The 19,901-nt window shown below is 34.7% G+C and overlaps 2 protein-coding genes across 2 annotated transcripts; both read left to right on the forward strand.

Moving 5' to 3' along the window:
- The first annotated feature begins 14,379 nt into the window (after positions 1 to 14,379).
- LOC142640156 (uncharacterized) lies at positions 14,380 to 15,261 on the forward strand. Its single transcript, XM_075814246.1, has one exon. It carries the CDS (start codon positions 14,380 to 14,382, stop codon positions 15,259 to 15,261), a length of 882 nt encoding a protein of 293 aa, XP_075670361.1.
- Positions 15,262 to 16,317: 1,056 nt separating this feature from the next.
- Positions 16,318 to 17,340, forward strand: LOC142640157 (uncharacterized). The gene has a single exon (XM_075814247.1). It carries the CDS (start codon positions 16,318 to 16,320, stop codon positions 17,338 to 17,340), a length of 1,023 nt encoding a protein of 340 aa, XP_075670362.1.
- The last annotated feature ends 2,561 nt before the right edge of the window (positions 17,341 to 19,901 follow it).

Below are 19,901 nucleotides of genomic sequence, written 5' to 3' on the forward strand. Positions count from 1 at the left end.
AGGACAAATATACTCCTCGGACACAATTGGTCATTCGTTTATCATATTTTTACTTGACATTTCTTTATGAGATCCCTTCAGATACTCCAAGATCATTTTGATGTCTTCGGTTTAGGGTTTCTAGCCCAAAAGACCTCGTTGGGCCATCCTTAGTAAATTACTGGGCCCAATACCCCTACAATTTTGAATTAATTAACTAACTAATTTAAAGTTCAAATCTGTACAGCGCACTGGTTCGTAATTAGTGCATTGTAATATTCAATTTTATATAATAAAAGTTAGATCTTACAAATTATAAGTTTTTTGTTCCAAAAGTATACATTTTCTTTGAGTCAAAGTTGATACATTCTCATTTTTTTTTTTTTTTTTTTAAAAAAACCCCTTTGCACCAAATACATGTCTTTCCTTTTAATTTTATTACAGTTTTTTTTTTTTTTTTTTTAGCACCATCTCTCCTTAGAAATCAAATCATAACAAAACTATATTTTAAAAAATGAAGTTAAAAGGCACTAAGAGATCACAACTTAAAAATAAAATAAAAAAGTAAACTAACTATCTATAACTAATCTAAAATTTTCATTCCATGATCTTCAACTAATGCTAGGCGATACTTACACTGTTACACAGCTTGTTCATTCAGCTGTTTTACCTTAGATATATGATATAACAAAAGTTTTATATTTTTTTATTATAAAATAATGTGATAATTAAGGGATTGTTTAGTACTGTTATTTAAATAACAGTTTTCAATTTTTAAACAACAATAACACTTTTAATACGTATTTCTATAACATTTAATCATACATTTCCATAATACTAAAAACTAGGTAATAATACTTAATTGTCAAAGACATAATCTCACGTATTTCCACTCAGATGTTCCTCGATAACCTACCAATAATTGTCAAAGTTTACGTCGACCATTACGTGAGACCATGTCTTTGTGTTTGTGAATCAGGTTCCGAGTTCCAAGTTCCAACTTCGACACCTACAAATTTCTCGACATGTATTTTCTGCATGTATTGGAAAGCATTCCCACATGCAAATTCAAATAATTTAATTATTCCTCAAGCAAGAGGAGCTAAGCTTTTTTTTCCATTCTTTTCAAAAGATGATGTAAAAAGAATATTCGGGCTATGAGGTTCAAACTTTGGACAGACCAGACGATTCGATCTCCAAGGTCAGAATTCAAACTGGCATTTAACACAGCATTCAAGAGATTCATCTTACATAAAATCTCCCACTTATATTCATAATGTCCCATTGACTAGCCCTAAAGTCGGTAGTATCTTGTAAAGCTGATGAAGTATATATTTTAAGATAATTGTGCAAAAAAAAAAAAGAAAAAAGGAAGAAGCTGGATCTTCCAAAAAAAACAGACCATTGGCTTATACTTTTTTTTCCCCTGAAAATTTAATAGCTTAAACTTACATAATAAAAATAATAATATAAAAAATTAATTTTCTAAATTTATAATTTTTTCTTAAGTAAAAGGAGGTTGAGCCTATCCAAGGTGGGGAAACGGCTTGTGACCAGTTTTATTGAACATGTTAAGATACGAACACGTGTCCAAGATTAGACACATATCTGCATCGTAACATGTCCAGTAGAACTGGCCACTGGACACAAGCACCACCCCAAGGTGGGATATCAACCTACCTCAGGAACTTTTAGATTTATCGTAGAACCCATCTTCTCAAGTCTAGTAAGACCTAGGACTTGATCTATGGGATCCCTTCTCAACCCCAAGGTAGTTAAGTGTCAGTTTGACCTCAGGGAAAGCTATCGACCCCCGCAATGAACACTTGGTAAGGGACTGTCTGGTAATGTTGTTCTAGTAATGTTGTTTGTATTTTTTGAAAATACGTGTGGGTGAAAACATGTATAAAAATACGTGTAATGTTGTTTAAACACTAAAAATTATTGCTCAAAACCCCCTACCAAACAGCCCCTTAAGCCTTTCTCTAACATAACAGTCAATCCATCTCAAGATGACTTGCCTTCAATTGCATGAGTATGTATGTCCTCGTTGGCTAATCAGTTGGCATGGTTCTCCTCAGAATGAGCAACCACTAAACGTTATTATCTCTCACTTAAATTAACATTTATAGCACCTCCACCAACTATTAATTGCATTTGATGTATTCCATGTGCTTACAATTTTGGGGGCGCTACCCTAATACCCGTCCCCTCTATCAACCAAAGAGAACAAGATAACAAGCCAAGAGGCCTGATTTCGGCTTATAATTTTCCTTCCAAGTCCAAGTTCCTATGCCCTATTAATACTCTATCACTCCACAAATTAAAAATATGCAATTTCTAGTTACTTTTACTTTGTCATTATCCATTCTCTAACCTATTTTACTAACTTAATTATTAGAGTCTCCTTGGCAAGCCTCCACCAATTAGCCTTGGTTTACTAAGATCCTCTTTCTTAGTAGGGCATTGATATACCCAGAAAAATTCACATTGGTTTGTTCTTATTGCAATTCCATTTTTCTTAATCCACTAACTTATAGGAACATTCATAAACAAAAGGTAATAAAAAATCATAAGGAGAACATCCTCCATCTTGAGAGAGAGAGAGAGAGAGAGAGAGATCCCTTTATATTACAACTAGCAACTTGATGGGCCACAAATGAGCTAAACCAATACTCTCTCTAGGTATATAATTTGCTTGCCAAAAGAAGAAGAATTAAACATATCCTTTCATTTCTCATGCAATTCCATTAATCATAAAATAATCACACACAAAAATGAGATTGAAAAAAAAAAAAGTTTACTATATGTAAGGTCACAATTTGCACCTAAGCCCAATAATAGAAAGAGTATAGGCCCAAAGAGCCCAATACAATAAATTTGTAAAGAGTGGGTTCTAAAACTAGTTGCTTATGAGCTTTGTTAACAACGGTAATGACTCCAGATCACAAAACAATATTGATGGACAAGTTTATATGATGAAAAACTGTCCTCGGACTCAAGCCGAGGAGCTAGTTCTTATACTTCTTTCTTCTTAAAGGAATATTATAATAATATTCAGTCTACAGTGTTTTCTTTCTTTCTCCCCGATCTCCTTTCCTGAATGTCTCTTCCCCCTTTTATATCATCTTTCTTCCTTTCTACATCCTCCATGTATAGATCAGATTACTGGTTTGGATACTTGTCTCATCAGCCCATCCTTGAAATCTTTGGAGGTAGCTGTAAAGTTGAACCTTGATACTCAGGCATCATCTCCTCATTAATACGGCCAGTGAGTTAGCTGCAGAGCATTCAATGCGGTGACAACAGCTTTTTCCTTAGATATTTCACAATTCTTCCTCGTCTTATACTCTTACCATGTACATCCTTATCTATAGGACCTCCTAGAAGGTTGCTTCTGGTATACAGACCATCCCCCTCAACCTCAGCTTTACTCTGCCAAGGAAATATTCCACCTCGGACCGCCTTCTTGGACGACCTTAGTCAGACTTTATCCTTTTACTTTCCAACCGGGACCCTTGAGGAGATATTTTCCCGTTTTCAGACTTCCTAATGTCCTTGAATTGGGCCATTGGCTCAATACATACATAGATATATACTCCGGGGCCCATTAACCCTACACTATATATGTTACTTCCTTTTAATATAAACGCTTAATATTATTTTTTATTAAAATGTAGTAATATGATCGGTTGAAGTTCACGCAACATTGTACAAAGATTGCTAATTCAAGTCTTCCATTTCTCCAAGACATTCCCCCTCTTCTTGGATTGAATCTCACTTATCAAAAAGATTGATTATTACCCAAGTTGTAATGGACTTGAGTGTAATATATATAAATATATATATATATATATATATATATATTGTATTTTAAAAAAAAAAAAAGGAAAAAAAACTGTAGCGAATCAACACCCCAACTTATTGTGAAAATGTAATGAAATTTATTTTGCTAGTAAAATATCTTTATTAGTTATAAAGAATCCAAATTTTGATAGAAGGAGAGACAGCCAATGTGCATTAAAATAAGTGACCTTTTTTTATATACACTAGAAATTTAAACAAATTTGGTTTCCATGTTTGTCTTCTATTCTTTACAAATCTATTTTACCATAAATAAAAACCATGGTTCATTATTCCATTTATAATCGAAGTAATTATTAATAACAGAGAATTATATATTTTATTTCTATATGATTATAGCTAGATGCTATAGCAATAAGAACATGTGAGAATGATATATGTCAATATCGAAATTAATCTGAGCATCAAAACGCTGAAGTCTTCCTACTCAATGATAATGGGGTCATCAGTCAACACCGTGCACCTCTCCCTTCACAAAAAACAATAAGGAAAAAGAAAGAAAATCTTAATGATACCTATAATACAGATTTGTTCTTTGAAGAAAACAAGAAAAATAATAGTAATTAATTTCAGTTAGTGATAACCTCGTTATTCTCTAACTGCCATCTCAATTACTTAAAAAAGACATCAATAAAAAGTTATATAGAAAAAAAAAATCACAACATTGGAGCTACCGTGATTATAGTGGAGGCCAGGGCAGCATATTTGTACACATTAATTACCCTATTATCCTTGCCTTAGAAATACCAATAGGGACAAAATGGTATTTGTGAGAGACAATGGCCATCGTTTTATCTTATATCCATGACCATTAATCCAACTTATATAAAGCCATAAACCCCCTCACTCCTCTACCAAACTATCATAAATTCTCTCACACACTCTCTCATCTCTATGTTTTTCATTTTTCAATTTGAAGCAAGGCAATAATTCTAGCAATATCATTGCCACAAGAAGAAGAAGAAGAAGAAGAAGAAGAAGAATGAAGCAAGAAAACACAAGCTTCTGTGGCAAGCATGTGAGAGACCCATGTAAATCTTTTGGCCGTAGATGCAGTATGTTGGTGAAAGAGCAAAGAGCAAGGTTCTATATACTCAGGAGATGCATCACCATGCTTGTGTGTTGGCACGAGCGTGGTGATTCTTAATATATGACTCATAATTTTTTAGCCATCTATTATTTGAGTGTATATATATGATAGTATATACATTGAAGGAGGATTAATCTGAGGATTTTTACTTAGAAGAAAGAAAGAATTGTAGCTCATATTGAAATGTTCCATCTGTTATAATTAAATCACGAATTTTGGTTCTTATGAGAGAGTTTTGTTAAGAATATCTAAGTTTCTTCTTCTTTAGAGAAATTATTCCTAAATTTTGAAGTTGTGGTAATATATTTGATAGTTCAAGAAGTGGGTTTTACATTTGATTATTATTTTTCTGTTTTTCTTTTGGTACACATGCTGGTTGTTTGATGATTATTGGAAGGTCAGAATGATGCAAGTATAGGTGGATTTTGGTTAATATTCCACCTTGTCCAGAAAGCCTGCTTAATTAGAAAATTATTTATATTCTTACCTAGTTTTGCAATTGAAAACTAAACGCTTTGATACATGGGTTTTACCTGATTTCTCTAAATTTTATTTTGCAAATGGTGGTTTTAGAAAGTCAGATATTCCACCAAACAGTGAGTCTTTTTTTTTTTTTTTTTTTGAGGAGTTTTTTTTTTTTGGGCTAAGTGTGATGGATTTTGAAATATTCTATTTCTAGCTCCATTATATGCTAGAATTTTGAAATATTCTAGCTCCATTATATTTTCACCCAGCCTTATCAAGCTTTTTTTTTTTTTAATTACCATATAAAAATTCTACACTAACTTAATTCGATAATGGTATATTGATCCGTAACAATTTGATATTATCGTATAAATTAAGATGTAAATAAAATGCAAACACATTTTCATTTTCACACCCCGTGGAATCTGATAGTATTTATATCACTCAAACCGAATCCTATATTATTCACTCACATTGATCAATAACTATCTATACTCGTAAAAATAAGTCGTAAACGGTATTGATTCTTATGCTACAAAGAAAGGAAAAAAAGAAGTGAAATCTACTTTTAAAGATACTGAGAGCCGACACGTTAAAAAATTAAAAACCTACGATATGATGATGATGATGATGATGATGATGATCTGAAATTATCGGAAACAGAGAGAAATGAAAAATGATGGAAGCAAAGGCCGACAACGAGAATCCCTTAAAACAGTGCGACACGTACATTCACTCTGCTAACTCACTTTCACACCCATGCGCGGTTCCACACCTTTGATTAGATTGCCCCCTCGTGCGCTTCGTTCTTTCTCACTTTTCCCTATCCTATGCCCCAACCCAACACACACGTATACTGTTAAGTTAAGAGCATTCTAGAATCATAACTTCGTTTTTCGTGCAAAAGTTTTTATTTATTTTAGTATAAAAATTAACTTTTTTTTTTTCATATTTGTTTTTCAATACTCATTATATCATATTATCTGTCTTGCACAATATTTTATTAAAATATTAATTTTTTATAATTTTTTTATTTTTTTTACATATACTAACAATTTCATTCTCGATGTAAAAAAATAATAAAAAATTAAATGCAAAATAAATTATACTTGTGTAAATTTACACAATTATACATTTATTAACGTCAATTATTTTAAGTAAAAATGTGTCAATTTTACAAATTTTTTTATTATACACTCATAGATATGAGTGCTCTAATTCTTAAATCATAAATTAGCCACTTTTTTTTTGTTTTTTTTGTACAAACAACTATTATATTTAGTTGTGTGACTAAATTATCTATCACTTTTTCACATAAAATTATTACTTTTTCTTACTATTGACAGTCAACCACATTTAGTTGTGATAAAGATTGCAGGTTCAATTATAAGCTCCTCCAATATATCTATATGACAAAAGTTTGTAGTGCATTGAATGAGTATTTGGTTTGCTTTTTATTTTATTTTTTGAAACATAGAGTGGCTTTAGCAATTAAATTGAGTCATTATAAATTAGTTGGACAAACACAATTGTACTATTGATCATAATCGTTTGGAGGGAGTTGGACTAATAATAATTTTACAAATACACTTAATTTTATAATTTATTGAAGTAGTCAATTGTAAATAGTAAATAATTACTTTTACGTTGGTTAATCACTTTTTTTTTCAATAATCATAATCGATTACTTCAATAAGTTAAAAAATTGAGTGTCTACACCAAATTATTATTAGACTAATTTTCTATTTTTTAATTCTTTTTTGATAATCATTTTCTATTTTTATTCTACTAATCTGTGTTAGCACCTCATAAATTCATCATTATCTAAACTTCATGTCTTCATTGACCACAAATACAAGTCATGGGCAATTCCCAAGACGTGGGACCAGTTTCCATGCTTGACACGTGCAATGTGAGTGGCTGATGACATGATGTCAAATCAGTTGAATTTTTATGCTCTCTTTGATTGAAATTTGAAAAAGGAATCCGACGTGGTTTAATGGTGGAAAGTTCTTATGATTTATCTTATTTACGAGTTCAAAAATTGAAAAATTATCTTATTTACGAGTTCAAAAGTGGAAAGATATAGTGTGCGTTAGAATTAAGAATTAAAATTACTTTATTATTTAATTTATTTTTGTTATTATTTATGAGTTTTATTACATTTTTTTAGTATTATTTATAAGTATTATTTTACTATTTTAATTAATTTTTATCTTTATTTATAGTATTTTCGACAATAATTTTTTAATTTCAATAAAATAAGTGATATTTAAATTCACTCTAAATAATGATAGGCCCACTTTACTTGGGATTATGATAAGATTTAAGTAGGCGGTAGTAATGACGACACTCGTTAACTCTCCTTTCTAATGTCATTTTCTTCAAACGGCACTGTAAAAAGAGCTGGGCTCAGTCACCTTTTGCACTTGCAACCGTAGTGATTCCAAAGTTTTTGTCGCGGGATATGACAAGCAGGTGAGTTCTCAATTGCTCCAAAGTCCAAAACATGTGTAATTTGATCAAATCTATCCTAAAGCCTTATTTTCTCAAACATTATTAAACGTTCCCTAAACACCTCATAGTAAACATTGAGATTAGGCACCGAGAATATACAAATACCAAAAGTACTAAGAAGATTAATTGTGCACGAAAAAATTATATTGGAATCAAAGGACCCATTTGCTTCCAAACTTCACATAGGATTGTCGTTGTCCCCTGGAAAGTGGCTTGGCTTAGTCTATTCAACAATTCCAATGACCCCCACAACATTTTGGCATCATGCTGACCTCTTGCTTGAGTTTCAAAATTCAAATTTTCTTATGGCCTATAGCCATTTTCTTTGCTTGCCTTTAAAAGCATGAATGAAAATTTTAAAATTTTAGGCCTACCTTGCAATATGCTGCAAGCCTGCAACTACAGTTCTTACTTCTTAGAGTCTATTTGGTTGGAAGTGAAAAAATAGAAAAACAGAAAACAGAGAAGATATGAAAAAGTGGGGCAACCTTTTAGTTTCTCTTTTGGCCTAAGCCATCTTCTTTATTTGCATTTAAAAGCATGAGTGAAAAATTAAAAATTTTGGGCCTACCTCGCAATATTCAACTACTGCCGCTCTTGGGATCCATTTTGTTAGGAGTAAAAAAATGGGGAGATAAAAAATGGAGAAGAGATTACAAAATTTTAAAAGAAAGAAGAAGAAGAAGAAGAAGTTAGGAAATAGAAGAGAATTTAGTTCTCTCATAGTGTTTGGTTGAGGTGGTGGAAAAGTGAAGAGATAGAAAACTCTTTTGTTTGGTTGAAAAGAAAAATAAGAAGATAGAAAATGTAAATTGTATAAATTTACTCATGTGTCCTTAATACTATGAAAAAAAATACTAGTATATAAGGAAAAATAAATAAATAAAATTTTTGTTTGGGGGGGGGGGACCTAAACGTAATAGGGTTAAAAAAAAGGCAAACAATGTGGAATAGAATGGCATATGGGTAATTCCTATCAAAACCACTCTCTCCCTCCCATTTTCTCCCCAAATTGGGGAGAAAACCATTTCACCCCAACTAGTAGGCTCAATAAGAAAACTTCTAAGCCCCACCAATTTCACTCTGCCCCCCCCCCCCCCTTTCTCCCCTTCCGAACCAAACACACTTTCTCTTCTCCTTTCTTCTCCCCAAATAAATGAACCTTTTGTTCAACTCAAAATCGATGGAATCTTATTTTTGTGGCCTTCAATGTTTTTCATAAGATAGTTGGTTGTATATGCTTGTACTCTTTTTTTTTTTTTTTTTGTTGGTAAAATGCAATTAGACCACTTGAACTTTTAGAAAATTTCTAGAATCACAACCAAATCCACACATATTTTTTACATTTATCCGATGTGACTGATTGTCAGTGACAATAAAAAGTAATGAATCTATGTGAAACTAATCGACAACCAATCACTATTTGACACACATAAAATAGTTATGAAATTGGTTTTAGTCCTAAAGTAACTCAAACTTTTATAGGCTTACATTTTGACCCTTTATCTTTCTTTTTTTTTCTCCCTTTCAATTTGGTAGACAAACACACAAACTTTGATGTTGTACCAAATTGGGGTGGATTTAAAGAGGGCCTTATTTGGAAGGTGTCTAAGTGCAGCAATTTTATCACATAATGTACCAAAATTAGAATAATGTGGGAAGAAAAGGACGCAAAGAGAATAGAAGTGATATCCCATCCTTTAATTAAAACTTTTTTATTTTGTTAATAACAAGTAAAAGATGGGAGATTCGGAATCAAATTCTCCTTCATGAAAAAAAAAAAAAAAAACACGGGAATATCGTTCAGCAATAAGACTTTTGGCTAAATAAAGCCTTTCAAAGATAGGTTAAACAATTTTCATTGACACTAATTGGAAATTTATTTTTTTGTTAGGAAGGTACTAATAGGAGAATATTCATTTCAACATAAACCCCCTCCCCCCAAAACTAAAAATAAATAAATAAGTAATTTTGGCTAAAAATGAAAGATACACATTTCTCTCTCTCTCTCTCTCTCTCTCTCTCTCTCTCTCAAACAATATCTCTTGCAATCAGTCACTATAAAACTACTCATACATACACTTTTGCAATCAGTCACTATAAAACTACTCATACATACACTTCAAATCCATCTCTACAAGCATCTCTTGCCAACAAGCAATCATCAAGCCACTCTTTTTCTTCCTTATCCTTACATTTACTCACACGTCACTTCAGATAAGTAAGTTTATTTCTTTTTTATTTATTTATTATGCCCTTTGATACACAATTGAGTAAAAAATTAATAATTCTATTGTTAATTTTATTTTAATCACAACCGTCTTTAATTTTTTTTTTATAAATAAGAAATTATTATTAAGACAAAACAGGAGGCCCAGGTTTCAAAGAGGGCAAAAATAAAATAGGGGGAACCAACTCATCAACTTCCTTATAAAAAACCCATTGAGAAATAGAAGAAATGAGTTAAGGTCTCTAAATTAAAGAAAAAAATTCACAACGTACTAGCATAAGAGCGAGTTTATTACAAGAACGGTAACAAAAAGAAAATTTTGCAACAGAGAAGGAGCCTTTACTTGTGAAGGAGGCTATTGGGTGATTGTTCTCTCAAGCTTTGACTGACAATAAACAAAATTAATTTAAAAAAAATGAAAATTTCACAAAAGAAAAAACTATCAAATTGATACTTGCACAAAAAGACAATGCTTGCTTAAAGCTATCGCCTTATGCCTAAAAATCACATCATTTGGTACAAAAATTTACAAAATCAAATATGGAAAAGATAAGGAAATAAAGAAAAAGATTTACTCAAACTTGCACACCCACTCAACTACTCAATTGATTCCATGACCTTTATTAGACTTTGACGTGAGTAACACCAGTTTGAAGATAGATTTTATTTTTTTGAAAAGATTGGCATGTTATCAAGAATTACAAGGACTGAAGGAAAGAAATGTCTAACGGATTGCTTAGAAATTAGTGAAATAGCCCAAAATGATGGACCCCAATTATCTCCAAACTTCAGGTGGGTTTGTCCCCTGGCAGGTTTAATAGTCCAATCAACGGCTTCAGATACCACCTAAACAATAAACATGTCTACATTTGATTACCTTAATATTTTTGGGCTCCTCTGCTTAATGCGACGTGAGTCACCATCTCTCTTGCATATAATGCACACCTTTCTTCAGCTTCGGCAAAATTTATACTCCTTAAAAGTTATTTGGAATGACTCGCCTATGTCTTTTCAATCAAAATTATTACAAAAATAAAGCCAAATTGAAGTTGATAGGGTTATGGAAAATACCACCTAATCCTAATTTGGAATAACATATTATATCAAATAATAAGTTAATGATATTTAGAGCCCCAAATTCTCTTACAAGGTGGGCTTCTAATTATGATATTACGGGAAATATCAAATATCCCAATTTCCTTTGTTCTTTTAGTTATGTTCTAAGGGCTCCCCTAGAAGAAGGTGGGGGGTATTAATTTTCTCATTTGTTAATTAATGTTAATAAAAGCCTATATATATATATATATAAAGTATAGAAAATGTTTGTTTATTTATTTATATAAGGTTTTTTAAAACTTTTATTTTTCCTAGACACAATTGTATACATGTTTAGTAAATAATAAACATGTATCTAGAGATGCCACTAAGATTTATGTCTATACCCTCAAAAGTCAAAAATTCAAAATGGCTTTATTTTCATTTAGCTCAATTTACAATAAATTGTCTCTAAAAAAAAGTTTGCAATAAATTATAAAATAATTTAATTAACTATAAATTAGCTACCCATTTTGCATTTAAATTGCAAATCAATATTATTCATTAACTCAAATCCTATAATTGGCTCATATCATTTCATTCATGACTTGGTCTTGTTAATATGGAAAATAAATACTCCTACTTTCCAACACCCCTCTAAAGTTGGGTAGGAAGCTTTGATCAAGTGTACAACTTGCATTCACTAAATTCAAGTCATGGAAACTTGTTTCAACTAGAAATCCACTAGTGATACTTCCCTTGAAATGTCACTATAACAAATGTGTGTTTATATATATAAAAGAATTTCCATCACCTATAGTTTTTGCATAATGATTCATTGAGGGGATGAATTAAAACACTTAAAATATTTTCCGATTTTATTTGAAAACCTTTAAAATTTGATATTTAAGTTGACAAAAAAAAATCAATAAGGTGAATTATGTAATTTAGCATATATGCAAATTGTAAAGCACATAAAATATGCTGCATCGTGCATTCATGCTTGCCATATATTTGTATGTACGAAATTGGAATGCGAAATTATTAGTTATGATGGTATGTTTGACTTGACCAATAGCAATTTCTTAATTATATCAAGGTCTCTAAGATCTCCACTGCTATGGGCTATGGCCACCACCAATTTCTCTATCGTCATATCCTATCAAGGGATAGGGAAGACCGCAAATCTCGCCCCCACACTTCTTCTTGTTGTTCTTTTTTTTTCTTTTTTCTTTTTAATAAATTAAAATCCGTGTTCATTGATTGTGCTTTTCGTGCTTCATGTGATTTCAAGGTCCCGAATTCAAGTCACTTAACTAGTACATTGAGAGATTTTTCTCTCTAAAGAATTTATTGATTACTCTAAGAGCATTAGTATCCGGTTTCTAAAAATGATATTATTTTATTATTTCAAAAAACAATTTTATCTATTATATTATACTACTTTACAACACACCCAACATATCAAACTTTTTTTTTTTTGCCATTTTATTTAAATATTCTTTTCTCTCTCTCTCTCTCTCTCTCTCTTCCTTAAAGCAACCAACAACCACAACCAGCATGTTAACCCTCCACCACCACCATCAATCATCCATCCCCACCACCACGGCAACCGTCCACCACTCAGTGGCGACTCCAGGAATTTTGTCCAGGATTTTCCTATTCCACTTTGAAAAATTTTTGGGTCATTTCGGTCTATTTCAGGTGTTTCGGGACATTTCGGTAAATACCGGCCAAAATTCAAAATTTGGCAAGCATGAAGTTTGTACTTAAAAAAAAAATTCTTAAAACCAAAACAAATTTGCATTCTATACACCGAAAAACCTATAAAGGAAAAAAAATTAAAAAAAAATAAAAAGAAAAGAAATTAATGAACAAAGGTACCAATACAATAAACTATAAGTTTATTTGAAATATTAATAAAATTATTAATTATTGTTGTTTAGTTGTTTCATAAATTTGTTTGTCTTTTATAAACTATAATTTGTTGTATTGTTGTTTCATTAATTATTAAATTATTAATTGTTGTTTAGCTTAACATAATTTAATTTGTTTGTCTTTTATAATGTATTAGTTAATTAAATTATTAATTATTGGTGTTTCGTTGCTTCATTCATTTTTTTTACTAACTATTAGAAGTCTAGTACACACCCCATTGTGCGTTAACACACACCCCATGTGTGCACACACCTCTACCTTTGCATGCCTTTTAGTTCAAAATTTGTTTGGCATAAAATTTTTGAGGGTGTTCCTGATATTGCTTGAGAGTGTTCCTATTTTTTTTTAAGGGTAAACAAATAAAAAAAAAAAATTATTATATATATAAAAAAAAATTCAAGCCAGGGTGTTCCTAGGAACACCCTGGCTACTGAGTGGCGTCGCCACTGCCACCACTACCATGAATCTGACCCACAACACAAAGGCAAACTTGGTGATAAAATGCTTTGAAATTATTATACTCGTTTAGTAATCAATATGATAAATAGCATTTTTTTTAGAAGGGATAAATAGCATTTAGATGTGAGAAACGACTAACGAGTATATAATAGTATTTTCATATTTGAATCAAGTTAATGATTAGTGTTAATTTTATCGTTATTGTTATTATTAGGCGGCATCTCCCTTTCTTTCTTAAAATGGATGGGTATTGAATGTTATATTAAAAAATAGGGTAAAATACTATTTTAGTCCCTAAAATTTACCAAAATTTGTTTTTCATCCTTAAACTTTAAAAAGTTCATTTTTCATTCCTTAAACTACTTAAAAGTTTGTCTTTCATCCTTAAACTATTAATAATATTTTACTTAATTTATGTCCTTAAATTAAAAAAAAAATTCAACTATAAACTATTGAAGAGAGTTCTTTTTTTATCCATATTTTTATCTCTAAACTATTATAAAAAAAATAAAAAATAAAAACTCTTTACAATGTTTAAAAATGATTAAAAAAAAAACTTTTTAAAGTTTAGGGATGAAAAATAATTTTTTAAATTTAGATTAAGAATCAAAATAGTATTTTATCCTTCAAAAAAAATATGTACGAAATTCATAGTTTTAGTTTAAAGTTGTTTTTTTGCTTGACGGAGCCATAGTCAAGTGGAAAACTCTTTTTCTCATGAGTCATGATAAGTCATGAATAACATGCCCAACCAAATGATATGGTATACGAAAACTACAATTATCTTAGTTGCATTAGAAAAATGCTAGCACGGACGCCTCCAAGCTCGTTATCCTCTGAAGAAGAAGTTGAGCTTGCAAAGAGTAATAAGAAAGTGAAGGACGCACACCATGCAAGCTTCAACGAAAGGCCTAATGAAGGCGAAGGACCTGGGCGGAAGCTATCTTTCAAGGAAAAGCTCGTGGGAACCATCCCTGGTGCGTTCTCACAAGCTTTCCTCTTCTCAGACCACATGGAAGCAGAGTCTGACTCCGATGATGAAATCACGGAACTCAATGAAGGAATGGCAGTGGTTAAGCTCTTCAGGACAGACAAACAACGCATTAGAGCTCCTTGGACTAAAGCTCTCATCATCAAGGTGTATGGAAGATCGGTGAGCTACAGTTTTATCCATTCTCGACTCCAATCTCTGTGGAAGCCTACGGGAACACTGGATTGTGTTGATTTGGGCAAGGATTTTTACCTGGTACGTTTCTCTTTGGAGGAAGACCAAGCGTCTGTTTTGGAAAAGGGCCCATGGTTCATAGGTGAGAATTTTCTGCCTATTAGACCATGGGAACTGAACTTCAAACCTTACACTGCAAGCGTGACTTCCATAGCGATGTGGATTAGGTTGAATGAACTTCCTATAGAATACTATGAGACTCAAAAACTCGAGCAGATCGGCTCTACCATTGGCACTGTACTAAAAATTGATACCCACACAGCGGTTGAAGCACGGGGAAGATATGCACGACTGTGTGTTCAACTGGATGTAAACAAGCCCTTTATCACGTCAATACAAATTAGTGAGTTTGAACAGTTCGTCAACTACGAGGGTATCCAACGACTCTGCTTCTCTTGTGGATGCCTTGGACACCGGAAGGAGTCTTGCCCGTACTCCATAAAGCCAGCCTCACCGTAGTCACGGCAATGAGAGAGAGAGAGAGAGAGAGAGAGAGTGGAGGTACCACACAGATTGCGTGGGACTGACAATTCAGGAAACCACCAGACTAAGAATGCACCAGGACAGGAGGACACCTACGGACCTTGGATGGTTGTGGCATGTAGGAAGAATGGGGGCAGGTTAGTTAAAGGATTGGACCCCACAAAGAATTTGGTTGACTCCAAATCATAAGCACAGTTGAATCACCATGGTTTTCCAGATACTAAAATGGACCAAAACCGTGTAGGGAAAAGGAAAGTTTTAGTGGGCCAAGTCTCATTGGGCCAGGCAACAAGAGATAATTTGTTTAAAGCCTCAACGAAGGCCTCTAAGCCAGCATTTGTGGGACCCAGGCAGCTAACTAATCATGGTGTAGACTCACCTAGCCCACTCACTTCTAACCATTGCAATCCAAGCCCACTAATCTTTGATCAAGGACTGTGCTCATCCATCAGAGACAAGAAAGGATTGGCCCGTGCTAGGGCTTCCTTACTTTCTACTCCTACTGCCGCCCCCTTAGCGCAAACTTTGCTCACACACACTAATTCACCCTTATCCTCTCATCTTAGCGACAACCCACCTTATGGATTGTTCCAATTCTCAAGTCCAAGCTACACCGCAGTGGGTGATCAACATAGAAGGGGAAATCATGGTAATCCTAGAGGTCGTGATCATGGAGATCAGAGCAAACCCATTGCCGAACCCGTGGTGGGTTCTCTTGACCAACAAGCCATTACCGAAGGTGGGGAAAAGGCTAAATTGGCGGTCCATTCCATAATTGCCCCCAATTCCAGTGTTGTGCGAGGAAGATCCAGAAGTGCCATCGGCAGAAAAAAGGATGTTGGTTATTCAAGTTTTCCAACTACTCCTGAATTGTCAGAAGATGAAGTTGGGGGTGTTGCAACTTTGACTGATATTAATGCCAGTGATAGATCATTCAAAGGAGATAATGAAGCTGATGGGATGGAGTTTGATGGAGGAGGAGAAGCTGCTCCCACCATTTGATGAATGTCCCAACCGAGTCACCGCCTAGTCATGAATATCATCGCGTGGAATTGTAGGGGCGACCTGAAGCCCAATTTTCAGGCCCACGTCAGGGACCTTATCCGAAATCATGACCCTGTTATGTTTATGGTTATGGAAACTCGAATAGGAGGTATCAGAGCAAAGGAAAAAACGGATTGCCTTCCCCTTGATGGCGCTATCCACACCAACACCATTGGGTATGCTGGAGGGCTTTGGCTGGTTTGGAATACTGACAAGGTGGGCGTGTCGCTCCTTTCCAAAATCGAACAAGAGATTCATGTCTCTGTGAAGGTGCGTTCCCTCGACTCAACCTATTTCTTTTCTGCCATTTATGCTAGTCCCCAGTTAGGCGAAAGGTGTGTATTATGGAATAATTTGTGTATGTTTGCTAAGCTCCACAATATGCCATGGGTTATAGTTAGGGACTTCAACGAACCCCTTTCTAATGAGGATAAGTTTGGGGGTAGAGCTGTGAGCAATTCTAGGTCCTTTGATTTTAAAGAATGCCTGGATAGTTGCAACATGATTGATTTGGGATTCTCGGGCCCCAGATTTACATGGACTAACAAAAGGGAGGTTGGAGCTCTAATCCAAGAAAGGATAGACAGATTCTTTGTTAACTCGGGCTGGTGCACTATGTATCCAGATGCAAAATTAACTCATCTCACTCGATGCCACTCTGATCACTGTCCGATTCTGCTTGAGTCAAAACCAATCAATCATCGGCATCCCCCTCGCCCCTTCAAGTTTCAAAGCTGCTGGCTAGCGGACCTATCCTTCCCCAATATTTTATCCCGGGTTTGGAGGCAGTCTTCCTATTTAGGTGAAGCAATTGATAAGTTTGTCAAGGATGTATCCACTTGGAACAAAAATGAATTTGGGAATGTCTTTGTGAAGAAAAAGAGGATAATGACCAGACTTAATGGTATCCAAAAAGCAATGGCTTTGAGGCCAAGTGCTCAGCTGGTAGAGCTTGAAAAAGTGTTGCAACAAGAGTTGGAGTCTATTCTTAATCAAGAGAGAGATACCTAGGCTTTGAAGTCTCGTGTTAACTGGTTAGTTGAATGGGAGAGAAACACTTCGTTCTTCCATGTCACCACTCTTGTGAGGAGAAAGCGGAATCGGGTTGATGCCATTAAGAATACAATGGGGGAATGGGTGTTTGATGAAGAGGATAATATGAATGTCATTCATAAAGGATTCTAGGATCTGTTCTCGTCTTTGAAGGACAGTTCCCCTCGACAAATTTCCCCTCCCTCACATAGCAAGCTAGATTAACTGAAGCTGATTGTACTGTTCTAAACCAAGCTGTCACCGATGAAGAGATAGTAGTGGCTCTCTGATCAATGAAGCCTTACAAAGCCCCTAGTCCGGACGGTCTCCATGTAGGGTTTTTCAGCGTTTTTGGCCAACAGTGGGTTCTTTAGTCAAAAAGGAAGTAAGGAAGATTTTTGCTACCAAGGAAATGCCTGGAAATCTCAATAAAACTCATCTGTTTCTCATCCCAAAAATCCAAGGTCCAGAAACTCTTGGGAACTATCGTCCTATTAGTCTTTGCAACACCACATATAAGCTTGTGTCTAAGATCATTGTTAATAAACTCAGACTTATGTTCGGTGACCTCATTTCACTAGTGCAATCTGCCTTTATTTCAGGAAGGAGAGGGACCGATAATGCCATAATTGTCCAAGAATTAATTCACTCCATAAGCAGAACTAAAGGGAGAGAAGGTTACATGGCGATAAAAATTGACCTTGAAAAAGCTTATGATAAGCTAGAATGGAGTTTCATCAGGGAATGTCTCTCCCATATTAATCTCCCCATGGATATCAGTGACCTTATCATGAGCTGTATCTCATCAGTGACTACTACCATTTTATTTAATGGTGGGACCATGGACCCGATTATCCCTTCTAGAGGTATTAGGCAGGGAGATCCTTTCTCGCCCTACATCTTTATTTTGTGCATGGATTGGCTAGGGCAGCTCATAGAAGGAAAATGTGCAGAGAAACTGTGGCTTCCGGTTAAGTCCTCAAAAAGTGGTTCATCTTTCTCCCATCTGTTTTTTGCCGATGACTTGGTGCTATTTGCCAAAGCAAACCAGATTAATTGCTCCACCATCAGAGATGTACTCGATGAGTTTTGTAAAAAATTAGGCCAATCAGTGAGCGAAGCCAAATCTAGGGTGTTCTTCTCCCCTAATGTAGATAGGGACACTAGAGAGTCCCTTTGTGACATCCTCGGATTCCAGTCCACCCGGTTTGTTGGAAAGTACCTTGGTATCCCTATTAGACACCCTGGATCCTCTTCTCATGACTTTGACTTCATCCTTGACCGAATGAAGCAAAAGCTAGCTAACGTTCTATCAATGGTGGGGAAGGTCGTCCTCATTCAGTCATCCCTTTCCACTATCCCTGCTTATGTAATGCAGTATGCCCATCTACCGGAAAGGATTTTGAGTGGCATAGATAGGGCGAATAGAAATTTTTTATGGGGCACTTCAGATTCGGGTAGGAAGATCCACTAGATTGGTTGGCAAAAAGTCACCAAGTCCAAGAAGGAGGGAGGACTGGGATTTCAAACAGCGAAAGGTAGGAATACTGCACTACTAGCCAAACTGAACTGGAGGCTACATTCGGAGCAAGATGCTCTGTGGACCCAAGTTCTGAAGAGGAAATATTGCAGCTCAAGAAGAATTAATTCCTCTAACCTGAACAAGCTTCCCCGCTCTCAGGTTTGGAAGGGCATCAAGAAAGGCAAAACTGTTTTTTTAAAGGGAGCTAGATGGTCTCTTGAGAAAGACAGTAACCTGAATTTTTGGTGTGACTCTTGGTCAGATTTGGGTCCTTTAAGAAGTGCCATTCAAGGCCCCATAGATCCTGACATCGAGAGGTTGAGGGTGAAGGATATACTGGTTGATGATAGTTGGGATTGGACTAAGGTTTCCATGGAGTTGCCAGTGAACTTGAAGATGAAAATCCAAGCAACCCCATATGTCATGTTTGCCCCTTCTGAAGATAAACTTTCATGGTCTCCAAATCCCTGAGGAATTTTTTATCTCAAATCTGCATATAGTCTAGCCATTGATAATGAGCCTTACCAGTTTGATGGGGGAGTGGATTTGGAAGGCAAAAGTTTTACCCAAAATCAATTTTTTTGCCTAGAAATGCATGCACAATAGTGTCGGGGTCAAAGCCTGCCTCGCAGAAAGGGGGATGAGTACAAATATGATGTGTCCTTTTGTGGTTTGGAAGTGGAAACCATTGTCCATGCTCTTCGGGATTACAGGACAGTGAGAGAAGTATGGTTCAATCTTGGAGTGGCGAGGAATGATATGGATTTTTTCACTGGGGAGCTGAACCTGTGGATGTCCAAGAATGCCAAGGCAGCCCTTCCCCTTCACTAGGATACCATTTTTCTGTTTGCCATTTGGATTTTATGGCAGAGAAGAAATCTGGTTTTATTCCAAAACAAACCCATCTCTTCCAACACACGCATTGAGATTATCCAAAGAGCTCAAGAATTTATTCATTGTGGCATTAATGTCGTGGCTAAACACAGATGGGTCCTGAGAGACATTCGTTGGGAGAGGC

Source organism: Castanea sativa, chromosome 6 (genome assembly GCF_040712315.1).
Source record: "Castanea sativa cultivar Marrone di Chiusa Pesio chromosome 6, ASM4071231v1".
Lineage (NCBI taxonomy): Eukaryota > Viridiplantae > Streptophyta > Magnoliopsida > Fagales > Fagaceae > Castanea > Castanea sativa.